General features: G+C 37.3%; 1 protein-coding gene across 3 annotated transcripts in view; it reads left to right on the top strand.

Moving 5' to 3' along the window:
- The window catches only part of LOC110378222 (gamma-aminobutyric acid receptor subunit beta), a 29956-nt gene extending 10795 nt beyond the window's left edge, over positions 1-19161 (top strand). Inside the window, exons 2-10 of one of the 3 annotated variants that reach the window (XM_049840322.2) lie at positions 4445-4545; positions 6606-6673; positions 10186-10412; positions 10660-10742; positions 11125-11262; positions 11595-11879; positions 12153-12334; positions 12433-12585; positions 12784-19161. In XM_049840322.2, the coding sequence (XP_049696279.1) occupies positions 4445-4545; positions 6606-6673; positions 10186-10412; positions 10660-10742; positions 11125-11262; positions 11595-11879; positions 12153-12334; positions 12433-12585; positions 12784-12948 (1402 nt within the window). In that variant the 3' untranslated portion in view covers positions 12949-19161. Of the gene's footprint in view, positions 1-4444; positions 4546-6605; positions 6674-6726; positions 6974-10185; positions 10413-10659; positions 10743-11124; positions 11263-11594; positions 11880-12152; positions 12335-12432; positions 12586-12783 lie in introns of those variants that run through there. The other 2 variants (XM_049840388.2, XM_049840348.2) reach the window with 2 other exon arrangements.
- The last annotated feature ends 6397 nt before the right edge of the window (positions 19162-25558 follow it).

Below are 25558 nucleotides of genomic sequence, written 5' to 3'. Positions count from 1 at the left end.
CTTTGATTTAATTTTAAAATCATGTTGGCTGCTTTAATACGGATTAGTTTGTTTGATTTGATGATACTTTTGTCTGCACGGACAGTAAAGTATCGGTGGTATGTAAATTACAATTATCAGTTCCAGTACATTTTCAATTGAATCAGCATATTTATGTGAATTCGTAATACAAACAATGAACTGTGTTCGAAAGAGTACCTATATTCCGAATTATTTTTTATTATGTTAGCCGATATTGGCATGGCCGATACGAAAGGCAAATAGTTCATGGTTAAACTAGTAGGAAGTCATGTTCTACCGTTGCCTGCCAGAAGGTATCTGAAGAAGTAGTAAGTCTAGTATCAGTTTTATTAAAATACGCGAAAATAGCTTTGACAGGGATTCACGATATCATTAATATTGGAGTTAACTTATTTGTTTATAATGAAGAGTACTGATAATATATAGACCATCATATTGTAGGTAGTTCATAAGAATAAATGCATATGTTACATATTTTACTTTTTGCGTGTTACTTGCCTGGGTGTTACAGGAATGCGAGCCCGTTTCTGATAACCCATTGACCCGCTTCTCCTGCAGTTGCATAGAATTCCTCGGCTCCGTGACAGCCAAGAGATATCGTTTTCCATGTTCGTTTTTGGTCACGGATTTTTCTGAAGTTTGGATAGGTTAATGAATTCGTTCACTTATTATTTATTATTTCCCTAATATGCATTCAGTTTTACATTTTATTATAAACAATAATATTCACACGTTCATATCTGCAAGTTTATAATAAAATACAACACATCTTTTCTATGGTGACAAGTGCCATGCGTCTGTTATCTGTGCCTTTGTTCTATAAAACGACTCGATAAAAACTGCAACGGTGAGGCAACTATATACACAGACACCCGCTAATATTTATACTTTGAGTATATCGGGTGTGTCGTTCACAATCACATTAAATGAAATGCTTTAATATACTGGTTAACATATGTCAATTAACACAAAGAAAAAATAAAAATACGTAAAAAATGAATTTTTCAAACAAAGTAAATATAATAAAAATGTGCGAAAATTAGAACACCATATAAAAGTCAGTCATTACAAAGAACTGAAAGTCTCCCTTGAAAACCGACGGCTGTCAACTGATCAAAACATTCGATACTCCTAACTTTATCTCTGCTTTACACATGATGTTGTAAATTATAAAAACGAAAACTGACTCCTGTGGTGAAACCACTTAATGGATTAGGTTATTTTTTTACAATTCGCCATAGAATATCATAAAGTATATGCGATGGGATTTAATGTGATTGTGAACAACACACCCTGTATAGCATGGACTAATAACGTACTAGAACGGAGCCTTGATGCGGTGTCGGATAATTACAGAAAGGACTTTTAATGCAGTAATTTATTTGCGTTTAATGTTAACATGTTGAATGGACTTTTTAAAATTCAGCTTCTTTAGCTAAGGGCACGAAACAAATGACCGGGTGGTGGCGGGGCGATTTCTACATACAAAAGCATTGCACTAAAGCACATTATAACGACGAGAACGGAACTGGCGACGGCGACGGTGGGGCGAGGCCATCAAGCGATGGACGGGCGACGCGACGTTGTGTAGCGAGTTTGGTTTTGTCGCTTGCGCGGGCACGCAGTATTGTACCGCCTGCCAGTTTAATTTGTGTCACCACGAGTAGCGTCGACCTGTGTTGCCAGCACGGCCCTGCCGTTGTAAGCTGCCGTTCTGGGTGCGAACGCGAAGCGCGATGTGGAGTTGCTACCTGATTGCTGCCCTCGAGCATTAACTTGCCATGTGAATTTCTGCGATGCGGTTTTGTCCAGCAAACCGTTTATTAGGGTAACCATACCTTAAAGTGCATCGTTTTAGTGAGCATGGGGCATGGTGATAATAAATTCAAAAGCTCTTCAATTGAAGATTTGCTCATTTTAAAATAATAAAAAAAATATTTTCTTCAATTTCCACCAACCCATAATACCTACTTTCGAGTACAATAGTGAGAATAAATGGATGAACCCAGAATCTTCTTTTTCTTTTATCTATTTAACAATAAAGTACTGGTACTCTGCTACATCCGGTTAGACTGGAAACCGACCCCAACATAGTTGGGAAAAAGGCTCGGAGGATGATGATGAGGATGATTTAACAATAACAGCAGTGTAATACCACTGACTACACTTGAAAGTATGGTTGCTGTGCCAAACGGGCTGCCGAACAAAATAGCATCGCATCGCATCGCAAGTTTTTGTGAATTCGCATCGCATCGCAGTTTTGTGTGGGCGCCTTAAATTTTGGATCCCATCGATTATAATAAAATAAATAAGCAAGTTGTATGCGTTAGCTGCATAAAAATTAAGAATATTACAAAGCCACTTAGTAAATGCTTATATAAATACTGGTATTTATTACCTCATGCATTAAATATAAGTCCGTACATAAAATTCTTTCTAGAAAATTCTAAAGTATGTAGGTACCTACTCATATATGAATCCAGGTCTCTGTTTCGCTTAAAAATAGATAAAATACGTAAAAGAGAATTGCTCTAGCACAAGTACAGTAAAATGAGCATTTAAAACAGGTATGCACGTACTATTTTTATTTACACGACTTCTGTTGATGCAGTAATGCAAATACAGCACAGGCTTATCACAGAGAGTTTTCATAATTTTATGAAAACGTTTCAGGAATTTCTCTTTTCATATGAATCGTATCATAAACCGTGAAGCCCGTTGGAGCTAAAACGGTTTTTATAAAAAGATTTTCTTTTAATTGCACCAACATACGGCAGTTAGAATCTATCCAAGCGTAATTAACATGAGGTAGACCTCAAAGTCATTTCATTTGACTTTATCAATGTGTCGTTAACAGAGTGCACCTTGTTCATTTACTAACATCTCTAACTGTATATATAATTTAAGGTGTGTATAATGAAGTTGGACGTTGGGGTGTCCACATGCGATACTGAAGTAATCGATTTCGATAAATGCCTATTTTAACTGTCATGGTGACACTTTTAAATAATTTCAATAATAGACTTCAATTTGGGGCAAGTACCAGGCAAGTTTTAATGTAGTTTTCCGAAGTCATAGGTACTTTCTAAACACATCTTGGATAACTTTGACTGGGTAAATGTGAAGGAAAAAAAATATTTTGAGCAAATTCGGATTTGAAATCCGCCTTAAGGCTGAAAACAGTGCTCGACCGACGTAGCTATATTTGTGCAAGTCTATAAACGCGCACACAGCTACGCTGACGGTACGCGCGTGATTTTGTATGTGATTCGGTCGGGACTTGCGGTCAGCCGGCCGAGCACTGTTTCCAGCCTAAGCAAGCGCGGTGATTAGCGCACATTCCTTTTTGGAATGCGAAGATAACTTATGCCTTGCAATGGGACATTAAAATACACTACAATATGTTAGTGATTCCACGGGTACAATTACCAAAGTTTGTACCAATATTTGTTTACACTAAATAACAAATACAATAAAACCTGGCTAAAAATAGTATCGCGTCATAATTTTTAATAGGTAAGCACAACATGCGAAAGTTGTTAGGATGAAAAGATTAGAAAAACTGTCAAAGCGGCAAAATTTGCGGTGGTAGGTTGGAGGTATGCCACAGCTTAACTAGTGGTGTCAGGCGTGGACGTATTTCATCATAGGTAGGCAGCCCGCACCCAGTGGACATGTTTGTAGTAAAGAAATACTAGTAACATAGAGAAATAATTTATGAATAGCTACTAGCAGAAGATTTTGTAACAAATTTCCGAGCGAGTCTTTGGTGCGTTTTGAATGCTAGCTGCCGACTGCAACTGCCGACAGCACTTGCAGCGTTTGCATCGAATTGGTTGATATCTGAGGGCGAATGCATGTGGTGCTGCCGCTTCGATCCAAAACGGTTTTATGTGAATACATACATACAAACCAATAGTGCAAATGCGGCCGATTTCACGCAGTCGCGGCACGTACGGAAAGCAGTTATGCAGTCGGCAGCTAGCTTCAAAGTGCTAAAACTTTTTTGTTCTAATCATCATTGGTCTCTAAATAATAACTCATCCGAACTTAATATCACACAAAATTTTAAAGTTCAGGAACAAAACTGCATTTTTTTAGTTTTTGAAGTACACAATTTCAAAACAGTAATTAAAGAACCATATGATATACTTACCACAGATAGCCCAGGGCCCATACTATTCTTTCCTTTTTGTAAAGGTTTCTGTATTCATTACTATAAAAACCACCCTTATAAAGATGATCATCGTCATATGATACATGTACTTGACTATACACAATTATAAATAAATAAAACATTACAAAATAACTTATATTTTCTATTGTGCTAATTGTAAACCACAAAATGTGTCTCAACGGTCTATAAATATTTTGTTAATATAACTATTAAGAATATGCCGTTCAATTGATATTTGCGTTTCAGGGGAGCGGGAGGAGGGGGGATGTTTGGTGACGTCAATATCTCAGCCATTTTGGATTCGCTAAGTGTAAGCTACGACAAAAGAGTGAGGCCGAACTATGGAGGTTTGTATAATTGGATTTATTTTCGGTGTACCTACATTCAATTTTCCACTAGCATAGCTGGCGGTTTGATTTTTGAATGTCCAACGTTTTTTTTGACAACTCTTTTTTTACACTGCATCACCACATGGTACAAAACAAAGTCGCTTTTTCTGTCCCTTTTTACGCTTAAATCTTCAAAACTACGCAACCTATATCTATGATAACATCCATTAAATAACATTGCATCCGTGCGAAGCCGGGGCGGGTCGCTAGTATAATAATATAGAAATAGACAGATTCCCGTCATGCCTACGGCGATTAGTGTACCTACCAGTTAGGAGTGATTAATAGCATAAAATTATATTCTTAATAGGTAAACGTGGATCCACTGATCCATTTTGTCTGGAATGTTGCCAATGGTGGTTTTTAACAGACTCACCTTGGTGACCAGATTGGTTTCTCCATTGAATTTTGTAATGAAATCTGGATGAGTGATCAAACAGTTAAGTAGAAGAGTATGGCCTTGGTTCAGTATGTTGATCAGTGTTTTGGATTTAACTGTGCTCATGGTACTTGATTGATGTTGGATCCGCCACACTCTTTGTGAATGAGTTCAATTGCGTCGTGATGGTCTCTTGCAATTCTTTACCCATAGTCATTTTTCGTTTTTGTTGGTGGGTTAATAATTTAAGTTGATCTGATATTTGGCCCAACAACTGAATATTATTACTAAAAACTTTGGCATGTTGGACTTGATAGACAGATATCATTAAGAGACCAATAGAAGGAATAGTATCTAAAAAGGCAGGCCTGAGCGACCACAGGTCGTATCACTATCCAGTCCATTCCAACAATGCGGGTTAATAAGCGGAATTGATGCTGTAGCTCGTCTATGTCCATCTCATTGATAGCACTTACACGACCAACTAACGCTAAAATGTCTTTTATTTGACACTGGCCATCATCTAGTGGCAAATCATAGGATCGCAGGTCTGGGATCTGTGATCTTTGGCAGGGTCGTATACTACCTACATAGTAGTCCTCCTCACCACTTGTAGCATTGGCCTGTTGAGGTGGAGGAGCTGTCCCCAGCCGTTGAACCTCCTTCATGTGGTCGGCTGCATCACGAGAGCACGAGGCTGATAGGTATCTGTAAGGCTTACAGTGTAAGGTCAGGCATCTCATGATTTATTGTTTGGCCCGGTCCTCTGAATAAAATTTTTACCCTAAATTCTGTCATGATTGTAAATAGCAATAAATACAGGATATGAAGATATAATACAGGATAAGAATAGAGACACATACGAGCTGATATTAGTTACAATAGAATCCGAAACATGTTTCTGAGATCATTATTATTGCAGGCGTACCTATCAATGCGTTTACCTTGCGAATAGATGACATACTTTTATAGGATCTAGCTTGCACATAGTATTTTAACGGTAATACTTAGTTGACTATGCTTCGCATCCGAATACGATGTTCTATAGATGTAGATTTGAATTTGTAACTTCTATTTAACATTTCGATAGTACCGACTATAGTAACGATCCCGGTTTTTGAGTTTATAAAATAATTTTGAGATTCTTGAATGTGTAATATTACATGTCTCATCATAATCCACAGGTGATTATGAGGGTCTTATGCGAGTTTGCAAGTTAAACGTTGTCGATACGTACATATATAATCATTAATCACGTAGCTTTTACTTTTAGAAAGAACTGTTTATTTACTGAAACTGTCATCTGCTTTTGATCGCTATTGTAAACGCTGTCTCTCACGAGATATTAAACGTTATTATCCGGCAAAACCATACAACTCTTTAATTCAGCCGAGCATAAGCAAGTCTTGCAAAACTCGCACTTGACACTCAAAAAAGTTAAATCTGCGACCAAGGCATTCTATAGTAACGTAGGAGCTAAACGGATTTAATTTGACACACATTGCCTAGAATTAATGAACATATATTTGTCTAACGCTAGCGCGTTAGGATGCATTAGTATGTTTAACTAACAATAAAGGGCGAATGGAATTATTTTAACAGGATAGCTTCAGGTAATGTAACTAATGTACTATTTCAGGACCGCCAGTGGATGTGGGAGTCACCATGTACGTGCTATCCATCAGCTCCTTATCTGAAGTGAAAATGGTATTTAATGCTGCAAACCTACTTTTATATAGATTGTCATTTTCAGAATGAAAAATGACAACTGCGTTTAGATTAGTACTCTCGGTCGAACTAAGGATTTTCATTATTAAATGATCTCATTAAGTGTGCGGTTCAAGTTCGATCTAGGGTCTCAGGGCGTCACGTACCGTCCCCTGGTTTGGTTTTCACGGCGCGAGGCGCGCGCGCCACTCACGATTGGGCTTGATTGCAGGTCCGCCAGTGGAGGTGGGCGTCACCATGTATGTGCTCTCTATCAGCTCCGTCTCCGAAGTGCTCATGGTACTCGCCACTGTCAGCTCACGCTTGTCTCGGTCGCTCCGGCCACCGCGCCGCCGCGACCGAGCAGCCCCAGACACGAGGCTGCGAGCATGCCGGCGTAATGGAGCTGACCACCCGGAAGGCGGCACACCTCTCACTTTTAGTCCGAGATCCCAGCGTTCCAAGAAATACTACCTATATTTTTTAAGGCAAAATGTGTGGCGTCTCCTAATATTTTCATTATTAAATTGCTTCAAATGCTAGCATAGCTGCTAAGTTGATGGCTAGACAGTGGGCGTTTACATGTTTGATGAGAAAATGGGATTACCTTGCATTCTAATAACCCAGTCCCATTTAATTTATTCACAGTGCCTACAAACTATTAATAATATATTATTATAGCGGTACAAATATTATGGGCATACAATTATTGAATGAAATTTCCAATTGTATCTGTAGTTAATAAGTGACACTCAGTAAGAAGGTGATTACTGCGTCGTAGTAGTGACAGCCTAGAACCGCCCGTTGCTGGGCAAAGAATGGCAAAATGGTCCAATGTCCTCGGTATTATGATATGATCAAATTGAATTGGCTCCATCATGAAACGTGACTATTTCATGAATTAATGTGCGACCGTCACGAAATAGTTAATTCTACATATTGGTACACTAAGTAGTGTCAACACTACTTGATACCTCACATATTGCCTTCCAGAAAATAAGGTGCATTTAGGAACTGATGTTCTATTTCAACTATTAATTAAATACTTTAATCACTGTAAACAACACGTACAACCAGTGCGTTTCGGTGCATGGTATAGTGGTGTGCCTCTTCGGGTGCGTCTTCAAAAATACATACTAAAATGTACCTTGCCATTAAGCATCCCTCCAAGCAAGCCACTCCTAAAGTTTGCTCCATTGTTGTTTCTCTAAGCTTTTTATTACATTCTTGATTAGGTGTTTGTTGTGATTGTGGGTTAATACAATTTGTTACTGAGTCTGATCTCTTGAGCATATCAGGGATGTGCACCATTAACTTCAAGTAGTGTTAATATGTTTGTTTTTATCTGTTTATGCTGTTGTCCATTAATTTCTGGTCAAAAAAGATAATCTGGAACACTGTTATATACCTTAGGTATTCTCTAAGAGGGCATTACATCAGAGCTGAGGAGATTTCTGGGATTTACACGAAAACTGTAAATTTGTGGAACAAGATTCCTTCTATCTAGTATTTGCTGAATGGAATTGGCTGAATTATACACCATTTCAGTACAGCAATTTGCAATTTTAAGAAATGGTGAATTGATAGCTAAGCCGTCAAATACCTTTACCTACCTACCCTAGAAGTAAGACAAAGATCAGGGTGTATGACCCCAGTGAAAACCAAATCAAGGGACTGTTAAAGTCACTTCAGGACGTGACCCCCACCTGGTTACTATATATTTCTAGTTATATTTGTAAAAATACATCAATACACTCCTGTTTATCAAAACTTTCATGTACACAAGATACACTTCTATGTTAAAAAAAATATGTAAAAGAAAACAACAAAAAAACAATAACGTAGTTTGCAGGATTGAGTTTACATAAAAAACAACAGGTAGGTATGCTGAATTCTTTTGCTAGAATTTAAAACGCTGACAGCACCCAAATTGGCTTGCCTCAAATTTTTTTTTTGCCATATCTATACAGTTTTTGGCGGCGAAAAAAATGTATATAAATCTTGAACATATTTCTGAGAACCCTGTAAAATGTTCAAAACACGTTCTCGAAAAAGTTTTGTCTATACAAAAAAATTGTAAACTTACCTCTTAAAATGATCTTCTAACAAAGATATAGAAATCTGTATTACTTGTTGACATATCCATCTGTAAATTCAGAACTTAGTTGATTTTTTATTTTTGATTACTCGACTCACTTTTTACGAACGTTTTGCGAATGTCCCGTCGTCAGGCCTCTCTTTCATACGTATTTTGTTTTGGGTGTTGTCAGCCTCTTAAGGGTATTTGTTTAATTATTTTAACATAATTCTAAACAACGACTTCCAAAACCACAAAAACTAATTTAAGGTGTATTGGCATATAAGTCGAAGTAAGAATTAAAATAATAAAAAAAAATGATTAGGTTTAATTCTTGCAAGTTTTGATAAACAGGAAATTGACCTCCTAATAGCGTAAATTTTTAATTCTTGATAATTGTAATGTACCTAGTGTTTTTTTTTTACATATTTTTGTCAGGATAATAAAATTAAATTATGTATCTTTCATGTTTGGAAGAAACATGGTAGAGAAAAAACACTATTATTTCAATTGTGAGAATTTTAAATATCTCTAGTCTGTGTTCTGAGGCTTCTGTGACTCTGACTCTGCCGTCACTGATTGTACCAACCTTATTTTGTCCCATATCGGTGAAAGATATAACTTAACATGTAATAATACCTAATATGGGACACCTTTCACACATGGTCGACGAGCCCCAAAGTACCTAAGCTATTGGCTTGTGTGTTAAATGCTAACATAACTTATAACAATATACAGAATTTACAAGTTAACGTATTGCTTAACAACAAGCCAAATCATCAGGGAATAACATCTATTTCTTAATCCGAAATTCAACTGTAGCAATTATAACAAGCAAGCAAGTGGCTGTATTAGGTACATATTTCATTATTATATTATTGATCAATCTGATATAAAAATGACAAATCTACTAAGTTTTGTCCTAAGAAGTGAATTTTGTTTTTTTTTACATAGATAGTATAATAATTCTGATGCAGCAAGCCCTCGCTTAAACTTTTATAAGTATTGACATTATGAATTATGTTCAATGTTCGAAGCTTATAAAAGTTTATGTTTAAATAAGCACCCTTTACTGAACAACCCTCAGTATTCGTTGTCTCATATCTGTTTCTTTATTATATCCGCCACTTTGAACTTGCTTGAAATTTCTTTGTACAAAATTCCGATAATTTAAACCGATGTACGAAGAAATATAAATAAGATGAAAAATATTTACGAAGGAGGCAGTATGTTCAAGTTTGCTTGCATATTCCTCTGACATTACTTCGCACAGACAATGAATGCTTCTCGGCGATAAAATTCCGTTAAGTCGCAAATTAACATTTTCAGCAGGCGGCAGAAAGCTTTACAGTCGAGTCCGATTGCATCTATTGTTGTGCCAATGTAAGTCAATCAAGTGATGCTTTTATTTTCTACAACAATAGAAATGTTTCAGGATTTCACGCTGGATTTCTACTTCAGACAATTTTGGACAGACCCCAGGCTTGCTTACAAAAAAAGGACGGGTGTGGAGACCCTGTCCGTTGGCTCGGAATTTATTAGAAACATATGGGTACCCGACACCTTCTTCGTTAACGAAAAACAGTCTTATTTCCACATAGCTACTACAAGCAACGAATTCATACGCATTCATCATTCTGGATCTATTACTAGGAGTATAAGGCAAGTATCATAATAACATATTTACTTATCCCACATCATTCCCTTAAGAATCGAAACAATGCATTTGGGATGTCAGGAAAATAAGTAAAACAATGTGTTTTCATCTGTGCTTCATGTGTACATAGATTAACCAAATTGTTTGTCGCTTCCTATTATGTCAAAATGAAGTTGCAATAATGGTCTCTTTTTTCCCACTAAAATATGCCATGTATCTTAGTTTACCTAAATTGCTCGCACTTGTTCACAGACTGACTATCACCGCTTCTTGTCCGATGGATTTGCAGTATTTTCCGATGGACCGTCAATTATGCAATATTGAAATCGAAAGTTGTGAGTGTGATACACCCATTTAACAGTGTATTTTGCATCTATAGTTAAATAATCAAAAATTAACTCCTACTTGGGGTGTGTTCTAATGTACTAAATTAAATAATGTACTTTCTTGATATGAGTAATTAACTATTTTATTGAGTTGCAGACTCATGAGTGCTTTCATGTTCGGTAGATAAATATAACGTAATGTTTATAAAACGCTTACGAATTTGCACTACGATCGCAGTTACAGGTATCTGGCGAGCAGTTACCTATTGTAACACATCGTTTCCTCACCCTCGGTAGAAATAGCCTTAAATTCATCCACTTTGTACAAATATTTTGAAACCCCAGTGCAATGGGTGCTTATTTTATCGTTCCATATCTCTGCATGGTACAGTTGGCTACACCATGCGGGACATCCGATACAAGTGGAATGAGGGGCCCAACTCAGTGGGCGTGTCGAGCGAAGTGTCTTTGCCGCAATTCAAGGTGCTGGGCCATCGGCAGCGGGCTATGGAGATTTCTCTTACAACAGGTATACAGCACCGACGAAACAACCAACTATTTGTTCACTAACGGTGGTTGGTTCTTTATTATGTTTATTTCCTCCACCCGGACTCGATCACTTGCATGCGACGCCTTTGCCAGAACATTTTCATTTGTGACTTTCCCTGGATGACCTGGTAAAGCAAAATCGATCTTTGACTACGATTTTATGAACTAATTTGTATATTACAACGATCACTACACAATTCCATGCTACCGGTTCGGTTACTACCGGTTCAACATTTCATAAGAGCAGATTTTCAAAAAAGTTAATTGTGCATGTTAAATTGGTAAGGTCTTAAAATGTAACTTTCATTGCAGGAAACTACTCTCGTCTGGCATGTGAAATTCAATTTGTGCGCTCGATGGGATACTATTTAATTCAGATATATATTCCTTCTGGCCTTATTGTCATTATATCTTGGGTGTCATTTTGGTTGAACCGAAACGCGACACCTGCAAGGGTGTCACTAGGTGTCACCACTGTATTGACTATGACGACGCTCATGTCGTCCACTAATGCTGCTCTGCCCAAGATCTCATATGTCAAATCCATCGATGTCTATCTGGGAACCTGTTTCGTCATGGTCTTCGCCAGTTTACTAGGTAACCATATATGAGGATGGATGCTTTTTACATTGTTGTTTACATAGAAAATATCTTATTACTGAATAACTAAAAAACTAACTTAAACCTCGATGTTTATTACTAAGAATACCATCTGTTGAAATAAAATACTGCTTATTAAATAGTTTATACAGTCCACATAATACCTCTATTATTTATTAATTGGCTGTGCAATTCAATGATTTTGCTCTGCGATGTTTAAATTAAGGTGCGACAGTGACAATTTACTACAGCATCAATAATTCTTTGCAGAATATGCCACAGTTGGCTATATGGCTAAAAGGATACAGATGAGGAAACAAAGATTTACTGCTGTTCAGAAAATGGCCGCTGAAAAGAAAATGCAAATTGATGGTCCTCCAGGGTCAGCTGAGCCTGTCCCCCCACCGAGGACGAGCACCTTGTCCAGGCCACCACCCCCTAGCCGATTATCGGTGAGATCAAAAAGGATATACTTATATTTACGTATACATATATATTCATTTATAATATATTTTTACCTATTTTATAACCGACATCATACTTTATCCAGGAGGTTCGGTTCAAAGTTCACGATCCGAAGGCATATTCTAAAGGTGGCACCTTAGAAAACACTATCAATGGCGCACGGGGCCCAGCCCCAGGACCTGCCCCACCGGCTGATGAAGAAGCTGGACCACCCCCACATCTCGTTCATGCATCCAAGGTACTATTCTATTAATAACCAATACATTACATACATTACAATTTCAGATGCGATTGATTTTTTGATTTGAGGAAAATGCAAATGCGATTTACCTAATATTCCAATGCATTGCGATTTAACGGCGTTTCTCTCTATCTACAGCGAATTGGCTATAACTGCTTACCAAATTTTAATAGTCAAGGTTAATAATGTTTCCAGGGTATCAACAAATTGCTCGGCACGACTCCCTCGGACATCGACAAGTACTCGCGCATCGTGTTCCCCGTCTGCTTCGTTTGCTTTAACCTTATGTACTGGATCATTTACCTTCACGTATCTGACGTCGTGGCTGATGACTTGGTACTACTAGGCGAAGAAAATTGAATTATCTTTTACTATACCGGACTTGTTTTAACTTAGGGTGCTTATGATCAGCCATCCATCAAGTTTCGGTAAAGTTCTTTAAATCCTAGAAACGCTCAGTAAACTATTAGCGTTCTTTGTATTTATAAATATAATAGTACAGATCACTATGTTTATTATAGATAAGTGTCGTGTATATTGGCACTGGTAATATTAATTCTTTAGAAAATAGAGATAATATAAAGTTCAAATATATGAGTCAATCTGTCTAAGAGACAAAATGTTATACCTTCAATAGTAATCAGTCTATAAATAAAGTTGTATGTATACAGAAAAAACTGTGCGGTTTTAAAGTTATTTACATTTAAATAGATTGCAATACAGCCCTAGTTAGTTTACAAAATACTTACTAAATGCAGTTCTATGCGCTATTTCTTGGTAACTTCAAACGATGGCTGTCTTTACTTCTCGTATTGATTAAGTAGCTGCAGTTATATTGAGTATCTTCACCCATAACATTAAAAAGTACATTGTTTGAAGAGACGTCTCCTAAACTGCTTTCCAACTGTGCCCTTAGAAAACTGACTAATGATTGTATCTTTATCCGCCAAAACTTAAATAGAAGAGTCTAATGCTACTGTAGTTGTAACACATTCAAATGATAACTATTCAGTAATGATATTAAATTAGTGTAAAACTATTGTATCTACCAAAACAAATCAGTATTACTAGTTTAAGATTCCGTAACATTCATTTAGTTTATTTAGATGCAGATACTTACATCTTAGACAGTCATAGACCCTTGTAATATAGGTACATAGTGCCTCATCCCCCAGTGATACTGTCACTGCTCGTGAATCTACCTTTAGAGTCTGTCAGTAGTTTAGTTAATCTATCAAGGAGTTAATCTAAAACGATGGAATTTTATGAGGACTTGATTGTACAATTACGACCGTGGGTCCTTTCTAGGGCAATGTGTAAATAATTTATACATAATTATATTTATACGACTAGGATATACACGATTGCTCTAGTTAAAAAGTTATTATGTTCAATTTAACATGTATACACCGGTAATACACTTCAAATTAAATCTAGTGCACAGAACACTTTTTCTACGTAGTTTAAAATTTACGTGTATCAATGAATACTTATAATATATTAGATCTGAAGGCGTAACACGACCCAATATATTCAAAAGATTGGCCGGTCATATCGATCTCGGATTCTTATTTTTCCTATCCAAATCAAAAATGGATAGCGATCGAGCGTGTTTCTCCCATGCCATAATGATACGCGGGTGATAGGTCAATAGCACTGTTATACCTAATGTACGTTTAAATTATATTTAGTAAGTATGGTAATCGATAAGAATAAATGAGTAAAGGGAAATGAAGAGTTTCGTAGAGTACCGTTTATAGAGCTGTGACTATTCTAAGTTTTGATCACAGCATTAATTGAAATTATTAATAAACTTAAGAAACTAATAACTAATATTAAAGGGAAGTAATTCTTCGTTTTGTTTTACCTTTAAAGGCTTGTAGATAGTTTGATTGATATTGTTTGAATTGATGTGTTCCAACTTATTTGAAGAAACGTTTGTAACGTTTTATCAAACAATACTTCCTTGTTGTGACTCCAGTTTTTAAATATTTACAATATCATTTTGGAGTATTTTAAGATTTGAGCAGCGTGCCATATCTTGTTAGAATGATCCCAAATTATTTATTTCTGAATTTGCTCAACGTTTTTCAAAGACACTATTTATAAATATATATTTAAGGGAGTGGGAATAGGAATGTAATAAATAGGATAGGGATTAATATTTTAAAGCAATTATAATTTGCCTCCTATTTATATCCACATACTCAGACTGTGCATTAAGACTAGATTTGAATAAATTGTATCATTTAGAAGGTCTGCTTGGGTTCTAAATATATTTAAATTTATTCAGTAATACAATAAAATTAATCCTAACAATTGTATAAAGACTGAGTCAATATTCTTTTAGTTCCTCATATTTACAGCTAAAATGAACGTGACAGCCATCTACGTTTCCTTGATTACGTAAGTTCTTCTGTTTCTATGAACCTACTGTATAAATCAAAAGTATAAATAAATATTGATATTTAAAAAGATTATTACCACGAAAGTGATAAAACCTTTTCTGTTGTCAAATAAATGTATGAATTTCTTTATAAATCATTTAGTAGTAGTTACTTACAATCAGCCAAAATGGATAAGTGTGTCTTTAAAGATTACTATTAGTCGACCTTCAAATGAACTATAAAAATTGTACATGAATATGAAAAAAAAAGTAAGATGTGAAATTCGCATTATATTGCACCTAGTTAGTAAGTAAGTAGCGTAGCTTAGCGTACGGGGAAGCGGGCGAGGCGCGCCGTGGGGACAACTCACGTCAGCAATTGGAACTTCGTAGATTCGTTTGAAACGGAAAACTTATCGCTGATCTTTTGCAGGGAGAGAAACCTAATATGCTAGTATCGGTTCTACAATGGCTCGTAATTTGGACGTGAGCTCAAGCGCGCATGGCCCGCAGACCTCTTTCGCGAAACCAAATTCTAAATCACATTTAAATGAATCTAGCGTAATTAAAGAAATTATACTGTGTGAGTAAATCAATTTAGAAATCTAAGATGATGATGATGATAATTTATTAAGATAAGTATCAAAAATAAAATAAAATATTCAATGACATAAAAATATAGGTATATTATCACGTTCCCAGATTAGCATCTACCACTTCTGTCAAAGAATTCAGACACGATGAAATATTTTTGTTGCACTATCAAAAACTTATTATACCTACACTATTGTTATTATGGATACATTCTTTGTCGAGTTTTTAGGTACGGGCAAGTGACCATCTGTGTACCCACGAAGTAGAGAATGGTGTATTTAAATCATCCATGTACAACAAAGGCTGTCGAAAGTTTATATTCTAAACCAAATTCTAAACTAATACAGATTTTTTAAATTATTGTAAGCTACAAAAATCACTTACCGTCACTTGCACTTACGGCTTTAGGAAGTAGATATCTACCCTCACTGATATTGTTTTGCTATGCATTAAGTGTCAAGGCACTTGTTCTTCTTTGAATATACCGGATGATACAAAACATATTTTTGTTACTAAGTATGTAGATATCACTCGCTTTATAAATCTACAACAGTTGGAACTTACTACATACCTACATACAAAAGATTGATTGAATATATTAGAAAATACGGACTCGAATAGTGCCAAATGCGAGGCTTTAAACTTTTATTCGCTTTTTATGACAATATTACTACCATATCTGTTTAATTAAATGTAAAATGACTGTCAGTCTCATTAGATATTTCATACTTACGTTCGATTCAAAGATACTCAGACAATAGTTAACTATGTGATGTATATAAATTATACAGTATTTTGAATCACTTAGACTTTGAGCAATGGTTTGTTGTTGTTGTGCACGAGTTTGTATACCGCTATTGTAAATAAACGTTAAACTGATCTATTCAGCAAAAAATTAACTTCGTCAACAGACAGTGTAATGTAATGCAAATGCATAAAATTAATCTTAATATCATCTTCTTTGTGCTTCACCTTGTTCGCCTGTGTTACGAATGTTATTTCTTTCAATCAAGTGTTTTATTGAAGTCATAGTGTTACAGCGTGGCATGCTATGTACTTTGTTTTACGTTGAGATCGATTCTACTCTACGGCTATTTTTGACTAAGTGACTACATGGTGTTTAGTTTTACTTTAGTTGTATAAAAAAAATATTTGTATATTTTTACTTTAAGTAATTTTGGAAACTCAGGGTTCCCCTTTGTTTCGCCACAGAGAGGTTTCAAGTAAAAGTCAATAATTCGTGTAACGGTTTATTACGCTTTGTAAATACATATAGGTGCGGGACAATGATCACTACCAACTGGTTGTTATGGTAAATATAGATGCGGAACAATGATCACTACATGTAATCGTCAGTTATTAAAACGACGAACGGAAAAGTATCTGTCTCCAAGATTTCGAGAGCTCTCCTGTTACCGGAGCGCGGTGTAGAAAAAAATTCGTTCCATAGAAAAACGTCAAAAATTGCTACAGACTAAATTATGTATATAGTTGCCAGCGCACTGGCGTTCGGAAACGCCACATAATGAAATATTGGAACAATTTTACTTGCATGGTGATAATGAAAATTAATTTTTCATGTTATCTATAAAAAACAGCACTGTAAAAACACATTTACCTTAAAAACAATACGACCAAGTATATTTATGACAATAATTAATAAACCAAATAAATGTCTTGTAACAACGTCTGATAATTAACATCGAATTAAATTAAATCCTGAATAGTTGAAATAGTTTCCAGTTGCTGTCATAAATGTCGTTGCGTTGTTATTATATGTATTTTTTTATTCAGTACCTATGACACAACATAAAATCTTTATAAAGTAAGAGTAATACTGACTCTGCAGTTCTTTGATAAAATTTTAAGGTTATGAATCTGCAAATACATAAGGATACGTACATCGAGGATGACATTGCAGAGAATTCTACCACGAGTCAGCGCATACTCGCCACTTAGCTATTGGGTACCAAAACCATGATGCACCACCCGCGGCGTTACGCGTCCGCTAAAAGTCCCTTCCGACATGGGCATAACATACATTCCTATACTGTGACTGTTGACACAATGACAAAGCGCGACCGTCGCGAATGGTCGACTTGGCCTTAGATTCAGGCAACTTTTCGCACGTTCTAGTTATATATGTTTATGAAGCAAACAAGCATTCTTGAGAGCATTCTATTCATTAATTGAGAACGCGGTTAGAACAGCTGCTCAAAAGATGCTCTGTGTCCATTTACATTAAAATAATTGGTCACGGTAGGAATAGAATGAGTATCGGCTGGTTTGATGTAAATGCATAGTAACGCGTTGCAATGAAGCATCGTTCCAATTCATTTCTGAAGAAACACTGCGCGTACGATCACTGACCGCCGATGCTGAATAAATCGTCAGCCCTTGTCATACAGGTTTTTTTTTTAGAAAGAGATTCAACTATGTATATGTTTTATATCACCTGCAGATGAGTGTATGGCTCTACATTACACCGTCCGTTTCTTGATATGTCAAACTTATAAAAGAAAGTGGAATGTAATGTACCTTACAGCTTTAACTAGTTATACCTAATGTATATTTTTGCTCGTTAATTAAACTATCAGAATTTTAGCTTTTAATATTACAAATCATTTAAATGTAAATCGGTAGAAGTGATGAGTACACTTAGTTTACAGATTCACTGTCACCGCTAGCTATAGACAACACGTAAGCAAATACCTGGCACTACTTAAAAGATCACCAAAAAAATTAACTGTGAAAGTCAGGCTACCACGCGAAATGTAGTTATAACATCCCAAAGAGAGAAAATATGGTCTGAGATAGTTCTTTTTGGATGTAAGAAGTTGAAGTGTTTGCGTATAGCACACGTTTTAAATCCCTGCAAACAATAAATCCGGCTGTTTTGATTAGATTGACAGCTCTGAAAGTTTATACCGGCAATATTCAATTATGAATTGTGTTGTACGTAAACGCTCTTGTAATAACGGCTGGAAATCCAATTGGACTTCACACAGGATATTGGTTTGTGGTTAAACTGATCAAATCATTAAAATTTTCGGTTAAGATGCCACGCAATAAAATGTTGCTAGTTCTAAAAATAGTTGTTAATTCTGTTTTAAACCTATTTTGTGAATCTACGTGAATATGCGTACGCAAACTTCTACTGATTAGTTCATGACGTATTCTAATAAGCATTTGTTGAATGAGTACCTTGATTTCCAAATGTGCTGTTTGCAGTGCGTTACTTATAAAAACCTATTTAATGAAACTGACGTTGTAACTAATTCTAAATTATATAATATATCATTTGTTATTGTTTGAGGCTGAGAGAAATGAAACAATCAAACTATGATCATCTAAAAGTGTTGTGTTAATGTGGAAGCAAGTTGTGTACTATTTGTTTGATTTATTGAAATGTTTAATAAGAATAATATACTTATATGTTAAATTTGTGACTCAAATATCTTCCTCACTGCAAAACTAAATTTTATGGTACTGGTGTGGTTAATGATGTTGCTCAAACTGAATAACTTTAAAACAAGTAGTTACATTGTACGAAATTTAGTTCTGTGATCCAATAAATTATAATATATGATCTGTATATTTGTTTCATTATATAAACATAAGATAACAATGCCCTAACTTTGAAATTGGCATAGAACAAAATGCCTGAATAATGCCAAACGTTCCTTAACCTTAGCCTTAGGTCAACGCAAAGATTAAACTGTCTAGTGGTCGCACGCGCGACTGCCGTGAACGAGGACTCTGGTTCAATTCCTGGGTTGAGCCAGAATTTTTGAGTTTTATAAGCTTTTATTAAGCAGCCCGGAGTCTGAAAGTTGGTGATTGGTATATCCGTGCATCAGAAAGCTCGGTAATGACGATCCTGCGCCTCATCTCTCCGGTCGTGTCGGATTTCCGTAACATCGGAGGATATGAGAGTGAAGGCATGGAAGGTACATATTGTATCTGCCCAAATGCTTTTGACCTGTAATATGGCTGAACAATCACTATCACTTTAGGCTGAACTGTGAAAAATATTTTGATATACATACACACATCAAAAAAAGTTTGCGATCACTTCGAAGAACTGAAATCTTTTTTGTTACTGTAGATTATATTAAGATTTCTTCTTCTTTTTACCCACGACGGGAGGTATATGCGTTTAGGGTGAGAGATGTGCGTTTGTGTGTTTGTGCAAAATAGTCTGCGTCAGGACCGCCGTCACAACTTATCGATCCTCTTGAAATGCATATAGAGAGTTGCTACCTAATTGCTACCAGCTACCATTAGTTACTACCAATTGCTACCTTCGTGGTTTTGAAGATATTCCACATCCAAAGGTGACAGCCATTCTGATATCAGGATGGCTGTCACTTTTCCCAGTGTGAAGAAACGGCGCAAAAGTTTTTTTTTTTCATCCAGATTTGCTACCTAATTGCTACCCTCCAGAATTACATTTTGGACCACATCGATGACGTGGATAAAAAGATATTAAAAAACTAGTGTTTGCGCCTAGCAAAAATGAATTAGCAAGTTTACAGTTCAATACAAAGCGGTACTTTTGAGTTAGGCGCTATCTATAGTCTACCTGTCATATCAACTTATGTATGCCAACTTGCTAATTTATTTTGGCAAGGCGCAAAAACTCATTTTACACACGTAGTTCTCCGTCTTCTAGTTGGTCTATTCTTAATCCTTCCCACTTAAAACCCCGCACGACCCCCATACTTCCATTAACTAATCCGTCACTGACCTTAATGTTCATTCTTAACATCACTCGTGTCACACCTAGTCTTCTTTCGTGTCGATGGCATGTCAGCCCAATATGCCACTACAGCGACAGCACGGCCGGATGCGCTCATTAAGTCCTCCCTCGAGCAAGTTTCAGGGCACAGTGGACATGCGATTAGGTGGGACATCGTCTGCACGGCAGCCCCGCACTCGCACCCAAGGTCCGCCCCGCCCGCGAAAGCCCACCTGGATCGATTATCTTTGCTCCAGCCGATCTGTGTTCGAAGTCTGTTTAAAGACTGCCAGACTCTTCTCGGGAAATCGTGTCCAGGAGGGAGACTTTCCAAGAGCGGGACAAACGGGGAGGGCAGTGAACTCCTCGATCGCCAAAGATCCCGTCTGGCTCGAGAGGCATCACCATCGACAGGAGCAACGGTTTTGTAGAAACCCCTGCGGCTTTTAAGCCGTAGTGGCACAGGGGTGTAATAGTGCATGCAGTGTCGTTGGTCTGTTTCGAGTTTGGCTTATGCGAACAACCGGTGGGGCAATGCTTTCCAGTGGGTGCAGCATTTGTAACGGGGTCGGCTTGAGGCAGCCAGTTACACACACACGTTTCGTTCAGTGCTACATCCACCTGCCCAGCGTGAACGGAACGACTCCACACTGGGCACGCATATTCGCCCGCGGAGTAGCAGAGTGCCAGGCCAGTGGCTCGCAGCACCGTTAGTGAGGCTCCCCAGGTCGTGCTCGTCAGCCTTCGCAACAGGTTGGTTGCGGGAGGCAACTTTCTGGTTGATATTCTCGCAGTTTTTCCTGAAAGTGAGCGACCTGTCAAGAGTTACACCCAGATATTTTGGTAGCTTGCAATGATTGATAGGTACACCTCGCCACTGGATGTTAAGGGTTCCACTCGCTTCTCTGTTGCGCAGGTGGAATACGCACGACTGAGTTTTTGAGGGGTTGTTTTAGGGCGTTCTCCTGGTAATACATAGGTACTCAGGTCTTCGAGTACCTTATTAAGGACCTGTTATTAGTGCCTGATTAACACCTAGTTGTAATTGTGGTACAAGGCCTCCTGTGTTATTTGAGTCGCTGGGACCGCAGCAGGTAGAGGTTTTTGTCCGTAGTTATTAGGTTCTCTAGACTCATCTCGTGCATTGATTTTGTACAATCTCGATGTTCATTTAGACAGCATTGTTTGATTATATGCATTAACAAGTTGTATGGTGGGGTATGTTCGAACAACTTCTCCGTCGGCAAAGCTTCCTTCCAACGAGTCCTCTCCAGAAGCAGCTGATATTGCTCCTTAGTTAGCTGTCCCACTCGTAAATTGTTGAGCAAATCTACGAAGTCGCCATCATTTTGTTGACGCATATTGCCTTTCAGCTCACAAAACCTAAAGTATCTCCATAGGTGCATCTCTTCGAGGAAATGTTCGGGTAACTTGAAACAATAACTCCCTTTCACAAGTGTTAATTGCATCAAATCCCCAAAAGCTAAGACATTTATACCTCCAAAGAGAGATTCATTATTTTTTGGTTCCTGAAGCCTCAAATGAATGCACCGTTACATCTCATATGAGACCATAGAAATCTCAACGATGATTAACCAGCGGATAGTTTTCCATTTGCGTCTTAGATCTTCTAAGCGCTGACCTGTCAGTTGTCGATGAGTGGTCGCGGAACCTTTTTCCCCAGTGATAATGCACTGTGTAGTGTTCCTCCATTTATTAAACGACCTGCAATTCCAGTAAGAGCAGTGACTTCAACAAAGCACGGCTGTAGTAAAGCAGATACTTTGAGCTTTGTAGCATCTTTTAATCTGCTCTTCAATTGCTTTCAGGGTGAAAGTTTTACCAGATCCTACTCCTCCCGTAACAAATGTTTCTAATTTCGTCATTGATCTTCATTGTAATAGTATTAAATAACTTTCTTTGATCTATAGTCTGTTTTTTAATCTCGTAGACTAAACTGACATTACGAGTGTGGTCAGTTTATTGCAAATTCTTAAATAGTGATGTGGCACGACCGAAACTTAGCGCTAATAAAATCAAGTATCGTTTTTTACAATAAGTTATCCTGAAATAATGGGCTTATTCTTGATGATTACGCATGGCGTTGCATGGTCAGATATCCCTGGCAGTTTGTAGCACGTCGAGCAGCCGTGTACGTACGTGAATTGTAAATATAAAACTTTGAATGATTAATAAATTCGTCTATTATAGATAAAAAGTTACGATTCAACAAACCGGTATCGTAAGTACAACACTGCACAAAAAAGCTAGCAACATTATTTGTAAGTTTGACATTTTGCAAGCGTCAATTTAGTCTACGAGATTAAAAAACAGACTACATTAAAACTTGACGTCATTGACGAAAATTCTGCGTCCGATATCTCACGATTGTTAATGTCATCTAAATCATTTACTTGTATTTCTATTTCCCCCACATTAGGATCAAAACCTTCAACTATAGCGCCTATCTGGTCATTATTTATTCGTACATCTACATTTGAAGTGTTATCATTCAGGTTTCTTAGAGCCAATACTTGTGCAATTACTTGTTATGTACTCCTCTAATGTACTCTCTCTCTATTTACTTCTCTTATGTAGTCCCCCTCTATGTACTTCTCTCTTACGAACTCTCTTATGTACTCATCTTATGTACTCTCTCGTGTACCCCAACGAACGCTGACTATACTGGTTGTGGGTAGCCCGCATCGATCCGATGCCCGTCACCTTCTCCAATCGTCGGTCCACTGGGCTGCAGAACACATAGCGTTTACCGTAATGCAGTCTCCACTCTAAATCTTGTTTGTCAAATTGGTCCTGTCTTGTAGGGGGAAGGGGGGAAGTGTATCAATACATACAAACTGTAATACCATACTATTTTTAAAAAGAGTAACCATGGAGTTTCTTGCCCGTTCTTCTCCATAGGAAGCTACTTTTGGAATGGGCAACTAGAATCAAACTTAGTTATATTTTTGATATGCATAAGTGCTTGTAAAGGCCTAAATGAAATAAATGATTTGACTTTGACTTTGACTTTACACTAGTGATATCTGTTATTTGGCGTGTAGATACTGAATGACTAATGCGTGTGTGCATGGCTTCTATCCGAGTGTGTTGGCTCACGGAGTTGGACAGCAGTCGGTGCAAAACGCTTGAAGAGGTGGCACAGAGAGTGATTCGGCCACGTGAAAGTAATTTTATGACCTCACTTTGAACAAAGTCAAAGTCAAATGTTTTTATTCAAATAGGCCTTTGCAGGCTCCTATGAAACGTCACACTAGTTGCACGGTACAAAAAGTTTTTCTCAGTCTTTTTAAAAAGGTAAAAGGTGTTCACAAACATTCTATCAATAACAATAGTTGGCTGATAAAGTTATACAATGCAACTGCAATAGTCGTTTGCCAGGGAATATATTTTTACTGATGAAAACTGTTTTCGACATTATACAATTCCATTTTATTTTAAAGATGATACGATGCAGTTTCTTATTTTATGTGTGAATAATCATTTAAAAGGTATTTTTTAGGAATATTTTTATTTCATTTTATTAGGATGGGGTAGGTTCCTACAGTAATACGCAATAACAAACGATAAAAACGGAGTACATTCATGCAGTACGAATGTACTCCGTTTTAACAACGATAGTTATTGGATGTGTTATGTGGATTTAATTCATTAATTAATCCGTTTATCACGAAAAACGATTATGGTATGTAAGCTCGCAAATGTATGTTATTCTCTTTCTTATTTATGTAGTACTATTCGGTTATTGTATTAGTATTGTATGTTCATACAGGCTCATTGCTTTTGTTTTGCAAATATTGAATTTTAATTCATGTCTAAATTCATCATTGATACATAATTAAACATTCCTCACTTAATTTGATTATTTTTGTCGTGTATTAATATACATCATCCTTTTTTCTTAACCTTCATAGAAAGCTACACAAATGTAGTAAGACTATTAGTTTTTAATAGATAGATTGACAATTGCTATCAGAAAAAAATCTAGGCTTCCAAATGTAAAAACTGTATGAAGCTGCATGACTGCAAAACTGTATAAGTCGAATGCAAGTCTTAAAATAATGTATTATAAATAAGCCAGCATAATATTTGGTAAATATACTGGTTTTAACAAAAATGCTGACTGAAAGCTCTGAATGCTCTGAAATATTTCGTGGCACGGTCATGAGCTTTAAATGTCAGGTGGCCATTTCGCAGAAAGCCTGGTTCGTCAATATTATTTCAATTTTCATGCTGGAATATTCTGAGCGTAATGAAGGCTTTTTGATGATTTCATTCGCCGAAAAGTCGGGATTAATTTTTGTTTCCATTTGTTGTAAATGTCAGATATGTGTGTGAGTGTGTTACGCTAGAGCAATAGTACATTAACTAATTTATTTATTTCCGCAAGATCTTCAGTGGATAAGCCACTTCAAAAAGAAGAATGTATTACTTATACATTCTTCTATATATCACATATACATATTACGCAATCAACCCATATTGTTTGTTTTGATTATAATTAAACAACCTATGATTACCTCTACAATCTAACATATTTTTTCGTTCAATACGAGACCAGAGCGATATCAAGCTATCACGGAAATTCCTGCGGTGTGGATACGTGAGAAGCTGTAGGTACAGGTCATTAGATCGGAAGCAGATAAATCATATCCGCCGCACCTAGGAGTTTGTATCTTGCTATATATCGCAACAGTACCTTTTTTTTTTTTTTTTTTTTTGTTGTCGCTGGGCTAAAAATGCTATTACGCATCCCCTTCCCGTCGGGGGACGAGAGAGGGGTATGTGGGACTCCCCGGTAAAGACGTTCCCGATATACCCACTAAAAAGGCCCAGCGGCACTCCGACCTCGCCTGAGTGGGGGGGTCTGGGAATCTATGGCGTCCAGTCCCCCTCCGGCGATTGCCCGCCTCACGGCAGGCCCCTCATGCCTCCCCACAGTGAGGAGGGATCCCTATGATGGCCGGAGCACAAGGGGCAATCCTTGTAATGCAGGCGGTGGCACCCCCGCGCCTGTCGCCCGCTGATCACCCCCCAGGGCGGATGGGGACGGGCGTTGTGTTCGCCGTCTTCCACCCCTTCTTCGTCTGCGGTGCGGCGCCGCGAGAGGGTCGCTCTCCCGCACGCGCTCCGCTGACTCCTTCTGTGTCATGACGTCCTCACAGAAGGAGGCCACCGCTTCCCATGCCTCCTCACTTCGCAGCATGGCAGAAATCACGCTGGGAAGT

Source organism: Helicoverpa armigera, chromosome 1, assembly GCF_030705265.1.
Source record: "Helicoverpa armigera isolate CAAS_96S chromosome 1, ASM3070526v1, whole genome shotgun sequence".
Lineage (NCBI taxonomy): Eukaryota > Metazoa > Arthropoda > Insecta > Lepidoptera > Noctuidae > Helicoverpa > Helicoverpa armigera.
This window is presented reverse-complemented; position numbering and strand designations above follow the sequence as displayed.